The 9165-nt window shown below is 54.6% G+C and overlaps 2 protein-coding genes across 4 annotated transcripts; one reads left to right on the forward strand and one right to left on the reverse strand.

Annotated features, from left to right (window-relative positions):
• Nucleotides 1–949: 949 nt before the first annotated feature.
• PFN1 (profilin 1) lies at nt 950–3850 on the forward strand. The gene is made up of 3 exons (XM_082371118.1): nt 950–1257; nt 2717–2909; nt 3519–3850. The coding sequence occupies exons 1-3, from the start codon at nt 1126–1128 to the stop codon at nt 3614–3616; spliced, it is 423 nt and encodes a 140-aa protein (XP_082227244.1). The 5' UTR covers nt 950–1125; the 3' UTR covers nt 3617–3850.
• A 461-nt stretch (nt 3851–4311) lies between these two features.
• Nucleotides 4312–8988, reverse strand: RNF167 (ring finger protein 167). 3 transcript variants are annotated; one of them, XM_082371089.1, is made up of 10 exons: nt 8861–8988; nt 8226–8724; nt 8061–8141; nt 6680–6805; nt 6487–6574; nt 6207–6297; nt 5872–5977; nt 5638–5731; nt 4909–4989; nt 4312–4824 (listed from the first exon to the last, which is right to left on the reverse strand). In XM_082371089.1, the coding sequence occupies exons 2-10, from the start codon at nt 8307–8309 to the stop codon at nt 4526–4528; spliced, it is 1050 nt and encodes a 349-aa protein (XP_082227215.1). In that variant the 5' UTR covers nt 8310–8724; nt 8861–8988; the 3' UTR covers nt 4312–4525. The 3 variants fall into 3 exon arrangements, with proteins under 3 accessions (XP_082227215.1, XP_082227216.1, XP_082227217.1); XM_082371090.1 differs by lacking the exon at nt 6680–6805; XM_082371091.1 differs by lacking the exon at nt 8861–8988 and having other exon boundaries at nt 6732–6805; nt 8226–8432.
• Nucleotides 8989–9165: the final 177 nt, after the last annotated feature.

The following is a 9165-nucleotide window of genomic DNA, read 5'->3' on the forward strand; positions in this document are numbered from 1 at the left end:
TTCCGCCTTGAAAAATAGGTCCGCCCGTCTCGCCCCACGGTCGCTCAGTGACCTCTGCAGAGACGGGCCAAGGGGCACGGCCGGTGACCCAAACTGCTGACCGGGGGACGGGCGGAGCTGGGACGTGGGGGTGAGGCCTGAGGCTGGAGTTGATCCAGCGCGAGGGATAATCCCCTGGAGTCGAGGTGGGCTCCAGCCAGTGCCACTTGTGCCGCCCGGGTAGATGCTGGGGACAGAAGTGTCCCTGGTGGATGCCTTCAACTCTGAAAACGGCCGGGGTATTTTGTCAAATTTCCCTTTACTCCCTTATTTCTTGAATAAATAAAATCAAGGAGTTAGAAGCGGCAATGCGCACGCCTCGCCCCCGCCCCTTCCGCCCCGCGGGAGACACGTCCCCGGCCGGCCTTCCTTCGCAAGGGGTCCAAATCCGTCCCGCCCGGTGCGCCCGGGCGTGCGCCCGCGAAGCCAGCTGCCAACCCCAACCGCGCCACGCGCTTTCCCTCCCGGCCCGGGCGCAGGCGCGGGCGCAGGCGCCGCCGCCGCCCGCCGTTCCTTTCCCCCAACCCCCCCCCGCCCCGGCAGAGGTGGGGGAAGGGGGAGTCATTCCGTTTAACCCTGAGTTACCCGAACCCTCTTTAATTTGCTAAATTTGCAGTTTGCTAATTCTTTCTCTTTTCACTTTCCTTCCTCCCTCTGGCTCACTCCCTTTCCGTACACCAAAGTCTGACTGATATTCTATGCGAAGTGGAGGGAGCCCTAACCCTAACAAACCCCCGCCCCCCATCCTTCTTGCGTCGCTTTCCATCGAACTCTGCAAATTTTGCAGTAGGGGGAGGGATTTTTTAAATTGCATTTGCAAAGTTCGCTATCTGGGCAGGCGAGGAGAGGGAGGGAGGGGATGGGGAGCAGGCCCCGCCCCCACCTCCCTTTGCAAATAAAAATCTAGGGGGGTGGGGAGGAGCAGGAAGTGGCGGTGCGAGGGCTGCTGCACTGCTAGCAGAGCCGCGGTCCGGACAGCAGCGCGTGCCCCAAGCTCTCCGCCTTCCCCCGCCCGCCAGCCCGAGGCAGCCCGAGCCCAGCCCGTGGCCCCAGCAGCAGCCCCGAGAGCACCCCAGTAGCAGCGCCATGGCCGGCTGGAACGCCTACATCGAAAACCTCATGGCGGACGGGATGTGTCAGGACGCGGCCATCGTGGGCTATAAGGACTCGCCCTCCGTCTGGGCCGCCGTCCCCGGGAAGACCTTCGTCAACATCACGGTACTGCGAGGCCTGCGCGGAGACTGGCCGGGCTTGCACCCTGAGGGAGGGACTTGGGTGGTGGCGGGCGCGGTCTGGGGAGGGCAGCGAAAGGCCGTGACCCGGTCCTTGTCCTGGAAGTGGCGCGAATGGCGGCTGCACGTGAGCGGGTCCCTCCTTGGCCGCCTGAGTCCTACGCCCCGGGCGGCGGCGCCTAGCCAGCCCGCCGCCCCGCTTTCCGCGACGGGGCGTTACATCCGGGACACAGGGCGGGGAGGGGCGCACCGCCCGGTGCGGCGGCCCACTTCCGCCTCCTCCAGGGTGGGTCGGGCACGCACCGCAATTTCCGCTCGGGATTGTGATTGAGAAGGGACTTGGGGACCCCTGGACCCCTAGCTCCACTTCCGGCCGCCAGCTCGCGCCCCCTCCACCATTGTTCCTCTTTATGGGGGAGGGAGCCCCAGTCGCATGGCCTGGGTCCCATGCCCGTCCTCCGTGGGCTCCCTGCCCCTCCCAACTCCGTAAGAGAGGGCTAGGCCGCCACACGACCTCCCCCCACCCCAAGTAGGCACGTTGGACTCAACATTCCTGTGAGGCCAGCCCCGGAAGTCCCCTCACCCTCCCTTCCCGCCATCCGGCGGGGCCTGGAGCAGGGGAACTTTGTGAGAAGTTCTAGGACAGTATAAGTGAAGGAACAAGGGACGACTACTGCTGTCCCCATCACCACCTCCTCTGTCCACACTGCCCGGAAGTGGGGAGGGGAGCGGAAGTTCGAAATGGGGGGAAGGGGATTTCCGGGCGGGAGGGTACCGGATGTGGGGATTTGGGGTGTTAAGGGGGAGGGGGAGGTACGTTCCCTTGGGTATCTAGACCCGAGAGCTGGCTTGCCGGGTCTAGACCCAGGTCCCCTCCAAAAGTTTTTCAACTTTCCCGGAAAGCCCCCAGGCATTTGCTTCATCTTACAGCATAAATACCTGGACCTAAACTCTAGGTTACTTGGAGACCCAGGCGTCCGGGCCCCTAACAACTCCTGCAGAACCTTTGACCAAATAAGGGCAAAGTTGCTTCGCCTGCTTTGCCCGCCCCCTCCCTTCCCCTCTTTGCTTCTGCTTTTCCTGAAGGAGTTCTGAGCATCCAAAGGCTCCCCACTCCATTCCACTCCAGTCTCTTAACTGGTTTTTGTCCCCCTTTATTTCCTGGGTTTGCTTTCCCTAGTAAACGACATCTAAGTCTCCAGAGGAATATGTTGTCCCTTATTACCGTTCTCTAGGTTTGAAGATCGTGTTTTTTTGGTGTACTAACTTCCAACAGTCCTGAGTATGTCAAATTTCATGGATGTGTACAAAGCACATAACATACACATCTCCCCCCCCCAGGGGTTTAGCTTCCCGGAGAAATGGAAGGCAGGTGGGTCCTTGGAGAAGGAGGTGGGAACCTTGGTGTACTGACTAACTTGATGGGTGCTTGATTCCCCTTCCAGCCAGCTGAGGTTGGTACCCTGGTTGGCAAAGACCGGTCAAGTTTTTTCGTGAATGGGCTAACGCTTGGGGGCCAGAAATGTTCTGTGATCCGGGACTCAATGATGCAGGAAGGGGACTTTACCATGGATCTTCGTACCAAGAGCAGCTGCGGAGCCCCCACCTTCAATATCACTGTCACCCTGACTACCAAGAGTGAGTTTGAGTCTTACCCTTTCTCTAGCTCCAAAATCTAATGTACTTCCTTCTATTAATCTTTTGGGTTCTTCTGTGTGGATCACTCAGTATGAAGGGATCAGACCAGGTTTCTACTCCCAGCCTGCTGGATGCTGGGACATTGGATTGTCCCTTCAGTTCTCAGTTCCTCATCTTACAGTGTGAAGAAGTTGAACTGTATTACCTCTTAAGTTCCTTCTTGCCTTGAGCCTTTTCAGATGAGAAGCTATTTTCTTGGAGGAGGTAGACTGTTGGTCATAAGCCAGCACTTAGCTCTTGTGTTTTGAGCTCTTTTCTTAAAAATTGGAGGTGGCAGGCTCATCCACAGCCGTTTCTAGCCTGAACACGAGTCAACTGTCCACAAGCCTTTGACCTCTAAATTTTACTATGTTCCTTTCCAGCCTTTAAGCTTGGTTTTCCTCTTTTGAAAAGCCCTATTGTTTCAGGGTGACTGACAGCCTGCCTGTGTGTGGGGGGTTGGGAGAGATGAGGTTGGGTTACAGCCCCCAGGGCTGGACAGCTGCTGAACAGCTGGCCGGGGGTGGGATTGTGACACCTGGGTCCTAGCCTCCTTTCTCTTTCCTCCAGCGCTAGTCCTGCTGATGGGCAAAGAAGGTATCCACGGTGGTACGATCAACAAGAAATGTCATGAAATGGCCTCCCACCTGCGGCGTTCCCAGTACTGACCTCGTCTGTCACTCCCCACTGCTTTTGCACCCCTCTCCTTCCCACACATACATACACCATTTTTATTTTTTGGGCCATTACCCCACACCCCTTATTGCTGCCAAAACCACATGGGCTGGGGGCCTGGGCTGGATGGACAGACACCCTTCCCCCAACCCATACCCCTCCTGTGTGTGGTTGGAAAACTTTTTTTTTTGGTTTTTTTTCCTGAATAAAAAAGATTATACTGACAAGGTGCTGTGTGGTTTTAGCCTGGGTGTCAGGATGGAGGACAGCCACTGTGGTCTGCCTCCTTCATCCTGGCTTGGGGTTAGAAGCAGCAGAAGGGCTGAGGCACTACAAAGTCTAGGGTTTTGAGCTTGCTTTCATGTCCAGGATTAAACACCTGCTTCAGGCCTACCTGGCCAGGTGGGCCAGCCCTACCTAGGTCCTCAGGGTGCTAACTGAATTGGTGGATAATGGAATAGAGCCATCCAGACTTAAGAATGGGTCCAGGCCTGCGTGCAAGGCAGGGCCAGTTGAGTCATCCTCAAATGTGGGTGGGGCTCCCCCTCTCGGAGTCACAACAGATGCCTACTGGGGCTGCCCTTAGGGCTACAGGTTAGCCTCCCCACTTCCCTTGCCCATGCATGGCAGAAAGGGGCAATTCCCCAAAATGATAAGTTTACCCGTGTGAGAATGATCTCACCCTTAGTCCACAAAACAATTTTATTAACCCAATAAATGAAAACCCCATCCCTTTGTAACCCCAACCCCTTCAAGAGGATGGAGGTGGGTAAGGGAGAAACCTGGGGTGGAAACGTCTCCTATTCCTCGTCTCCTATCCCTCAACGTAGAAGACTGTAGAGAGGAAGAGGAGCTGTGCAAATAGGTCATCAGAGGTGGAGGGGAGAGGGGAAAGGGGACTACTAGACCAGGATGGCAGCTGCAGAGGTAGAGGGTGAGGGATCTGTGGAAGACCCAGGAAGGGCTAGGGGAGCTGGGGCTAGAGAGCCAAAGGAGGTGGGAGGTGTGGGGGTGGAGCCCAGAAGTGGGGTCCGTTCTGAAGCCGGGTGGTCCCTTGGCTCCCCTTCCTCATCACCCTCTTGCCCCTGGGTTTCTTCCTCCTGCTCCTCATCCCCAGGACCCCGATGAACAGGCTGCTTGCAGATGGGGCAGGTCTTCCGGGTCTGAGTGAGCCAGGGGTCCACACAGCGAATGTGATAAGCTGCCAAGAGGAATGAGGTGAAGCGTGTGGTGCCTGCTGGTGGAGGGGGGGGGGGGGCACGGGCACAGGAAGTGAGGGCCTCACCATGAGCGCAGGGGAGCACCCTCAGCTTGTCCCCATCCTCATATTCATCCAGGCAGATGGCACACACATCATACTGGTCTCCTGGTGGAAGAAGAAAGGAGTTCTTTTACTGAGCCATTCTGGACCAGGGCCCACAAGAACTCACTCTGGGAGGCCTGTGGTGGAGCTAAACCCTGCAAAAGTTATCTTCTCTGGTTCTACAGAGCCAGTAGAAGAGCTGAGACTGGAGCAGGATAGAACATGAGGAATCCGAGGTTAGAACAAGTAGAGAAACAGAGGTAAGAAGGGAAGTGGGTTTTTGGGGGGAGGTGTGAGGGTGGAGAGATAGGGAGTGGGAGGAGCAGAAATGGGGCAGGGCTTCTGCCATAGCCTTATATGGGCACTGGAGGCTCCAGTGCCTAAGACCCAGCCCCTCCTTACCTGTGTCTTGCTTCTCTGGCGGAATCTTCCCCACTCCTTCCGTTTTTCTGCTTTCTCCACCTTCCCTCTTATGAGCAAGGTCCTCCATCTCCCCCCCCCAACCCCAACTATTACATTTAATCATTTTTGCTTTCCATCTCCTGCTCTAATCCTGTCCTGTCCTCATTGTATGTATGCGTAAAAAGAGGAGGAAAGGAGGCATCTCAAGCTGACACCTCCCTGCCATCTCTGCCTCTTTCCTCCTGGGCTCCAACTCCTTCAGAACCAGGGAAATAGTGGGAAAGGCCTGCTCTCCTCCACCCTCCTCACCCTTTTGATAGTCATGTGTAGGAATCTGTTTCAGTTGCTCTTTGGTCAGTCGATTCCTCTGGAGCCGTTTCCTGTGCTGGATACAACGAACTATCTGGTGAAAGGGGGAGTGGATGATTAGTCTTAGAGAAAAATCTGGACAATCCCATACAAACCAGCCCTATCTTGCAACCCCAGAGCCAGTCTGGCTTTAAAGGCCTCAGCTCTTCCCATCTTGGTCCCTGAGCTACTCACCATCACTGCTCCCATGGCCAAAACCAGCAGTCCCACAATCCCTGTGAAAGGGATGAGGTAATAGCCCAAGGGGAAGCTATTGTCTGGAACCAGAAGCACCCGAGCCCTGGGAAAAGGAAGACAAATATCAGAGGGGCAGGAAAGGCAAAGGGACAAAGGAAGAGGGACAAAGTAACTGGCTCTGGACAGGGCCCATGGAGGCGGAAGGGGATGGGAGGAAAGTACCAAGAGGCAGAGCATGATGGGCCTGAGGCTGAATGGTTGGGGCAGGGGCTTGGACTCCAGGCTGGCATGGAAGTGCTGAAGGAAGAGTGGGAAGGAGGGACACGTCCTACCCCTTCTCGTAGACAAAGAGGGCACGCAGGTACTCGGAGCTTCTCTCCCCAATAAACACAGACGGGATCCAGATCTGCTGCTGGATTTCCTCTGCAGGGATTAGGGCATTACACTTGGGACCCAACCTTCCATACGAATCCTTTGGTAACCCTGGCATTTGGCTCTCTTGCCCCATTCCACCTAAAGGACTGATTTCTTTTCCCTAAGGCTTCAGCCCTCCCGCCATCTCTCAGTCTAACCTCTACTGAAAACCCAGCTGTCCAGATCCTCCAACCTTACCACTATTCCACACCATATTCAGAAGTTCATTGGAATTCACATTGTGTACTACAGCTGCACCATACCCAGCCCTCTGAGCATTTAGGACCTAGGGAGACAAGGCAGATAAGGAGCCATCATGGGCCTTGCCACCTTCCATTCCTGGTGCCCTTTTTACCCTCAGCCTCCCAGCTCCCACTCCACATTCAGCAACCTTGAGGTCAAAGTTGCAGTCGAATCTTCGAAGCAGTGCAATAAAGACTGACCCGTTGACCGGGGCTGGGGGTGGTGGGGCAATGGGGCTGCAGGCATTGTCTGGGTGAGCCTCCACAAGGAAGCCCTGGAGAAGAGAAGCAAACAACAGCTGGATTTCATCTCCCTAGGTGCTGCTCCCCACAGGTCCCACCACGCACACTGGCCCCCACAGGTCAGTGGGGTCTGAGCTCATTCCTGGGGTCTGAGCATCCCACCAAAGTCAGACATCTACGTCTTCTCTTAGCCTCCTGAAGATGCAATCACATCAAACAACATCCCTTTACCAGACCCTCCATCATCCCTCCCCCTTTCCCAGATAAGCTAATATATACTCCACACTCCTAGCTAATTCTTTTGCCCTCCAGTTTCCCACTGATTGTAATTCAATTCTCCATTCATCCACGTCACTTTCTCAAGTTGTTTCACATTCCCTGCTCTAATACATACTCTTAGGGAACATATTCTCCTGTTTAAAAAATACACAAGACCAAACCCAAATGGAGTTATTTGTGCTGACCCCCATGTCACCAAACTCAATACTTAATTATAATTTTAGCCTCCCCCAGGAATAGAATCTTAAACCACTCTATCTGGAGTTACTTGGTCAGCACTAGTGAGGTAATCTGCCTGGTAGACCCCCTGCAGTCCCCTAAAGAAAGGAGATCTTGCCACAGACAAACAAATCTTTGCTAGTATAACTTCCTTGCCCCACCCCCTTCTGGCTGTGAGTCTTTCATTTTGTATAGTTCTTCAAAGATCCTTTCTGCTCGGTGGAATGCTGCCTGATTCATGGGTCATTAAATAAAAGCCAGTAAGAGCTTTAAAATCTACTCAGTTGAATTTTTTTAACACCTCCCTTTAATTTTCCAATTACCTATCTTACAAACAACTATACTGATATCTATGACCCAACTAAGTTCTTGCTATGGGGCAGTCTTTGTGAAAAACTACTACAAAATTGCTTATCTAATTTAATTCTCAAAATAATACATGTGATAACTTCTATTACTATCCCATTTTACAGTAAAACAAACTAAGACTCAGAGAAATAATTTGTCCAAGGTCATAAAACCAGTAACTGGCTCTAGAGACCCTACTGATACGCACCACTCGTCCTGCCTTTTATTAGTCCACTTTCAGTCTCCCTTCTAAGGCTCAGAGTCCTAGGAGTAGACTTTGTATTCTCCCTCCAGATTCTGAATTCCACCACACTAGATGTGCTCTTGCACTTAGTTCCTAACTTGACTCTTTTCCTACCTCCAGCTTCACCCAAGAAAGGCTCCTCAACCCCTACCCAGCAGGGAGAATTCAGAGAAACAGGAAAGAGGGAAGAAAATCACCTGAAGTCCCTCCTGGCTCAAAGCAGCCCCAAAGAGAGCTGGGAGGTCTGCAAAGTCCATGCTGGCATTGTGGTCCGAGATCTGCGGACAAGAGAGTCCATGTTTGCCCTTCAACCTGCAACCTATCCCTTCAGCGCCCTTCTCCTAACGGTCCCTCAGACTCACCGCTCGAATGAGCCCCCGGGTGGGGGCCGCTCCCCACAACACAGTGGCCACAACCACAGGAAGCGGGAAGGCCGCAGGGTGCATGGTAGCGGGAGGGGAGAGGCGGAGGAGGCCGCGTCCCGATAACAGGAGCAGAAACGGAGTTCTGCGCCCTCTCTTGCCCTCCTTCAGGATCCCAGGGGTTCAACCACCCCCAGGTCCCACTTCCCAGCTACATGGGGGCGCGGGGAAGGACCCCCGATTCGGGGAGTGAGACAGCCAACCCGTTTAATGGAGCTGGGAGACACCAAAAATACCCCTTTCTGGTACAGGAATAAAACGGGGAAAGAGAACGGAGGCAAGCACAGGTGACAGAAAAACTTCTGGAAGGGTGGGGGAGCTCAAGGAGGTGGGACTTCCGGCCAGGTGGGCCGTCTTTCCATCCCCTGGAAAAGGGTTTCCGGCAAAGAAAGTCAGGCCGCTTCCAGCAATGGACGCTCAAGACGAAGGACTTCCGGTTCTAAAAGGCCGATTAAAAGAAAGGTTAGAGGTGGAGGGAGTGCCTGTGGAGATGAAAGGAGCACCGAGGTCCCAGAAGACGACTTAGTCGCTTCTCCGCTAGTGCCCGGGATCCCTCAGGGGCCCGGTTTACGAACCTCTCCTGCTCCCTCTGGCCGCAGCCGCCGTACCTTCAAGTCTCGCGAGAGTCGTCACCACGCTCCCTCCCACCTGCTGACGGCTTCCTGTATTATCGCGAGAGACCGCCTAATTCTGGCTAGTCTAGTTCACTCGATCTCGCGACATCTTCAAATACCCTCCTCTCTATTTTCCCGCGACTCCAATTCGACGAAAATTGCGCCTGTGCTCTGGCTGCCTAAATAGCTGCACCCCGTCCCCTCACCCATTCTTGAAGCTCCTCCTTCAGCTCCGCCTTACTCCCGGACGCCTTTGCGCTCGCGCG

Source organism: Balaenoptera borealis (genome assembly GCF_965194805.1).
Source record: "Balaenoptera borealis genome assembly, chromosome: 20".
NCBI lineage: Eukaryota > Metazoa > Chordata > Mammalia > Artiodactyla > Balaenopteridae > Balaenoptera > Balaenoptera borealis.

What these genes read in the sequence shown, in the direction of transcription:
- RNF167 (XM_082371089.1), bottom strand. Translation starts at nt 8,309, where the DNA reads ATGCACCCTGCGGCCTTCCCGCTTCCTGTGGTTGTGGCCACTGTGTTG. An exon ending in ACTGCAACTTTGACCTCAAG is followed by an intron (nt 6,575 to 6,679) that starts GTTGCTGAATGT and finishes TTGTCTCCCTAG; the next exon opens with GTCCTAAATGCTCAGAGGGC. An exon ending in TACACATGACTATCAAAAGG is followed by an intron (nt 4,990 to 5,637) that starts GTGAGGAGGGTG and finishes TTCTTCCACCAG; the next exon opens with GAGACCAGTATGATGTGTGT.
- PFN1 (XM_082371118.1), top strand. Translation starts at nt 1,126, where the DNA reads ATGGCCGGCTGGAACGCCTACATCGAAAACCTCATGGCGGACGGGATG. An exon ending in AGACCTTCGTCAACATCACG is followed by an intron (nt 1,258 to 2,716) that starts GTACTGCGAGGC and finishes TTCCCCTTCCAG; the next exon opens with CCAGCTGAGGTTGGTACCCT. An exon ending in TGTCACCCTGACTACCAAGA is followed by an intron (nt 2,910 to 3,518) that starts GTGAGTTTGAGT and finishes TCTTTCCTCCAG; the next exon opens with CGCTAGTCCTGCTGATGGGC.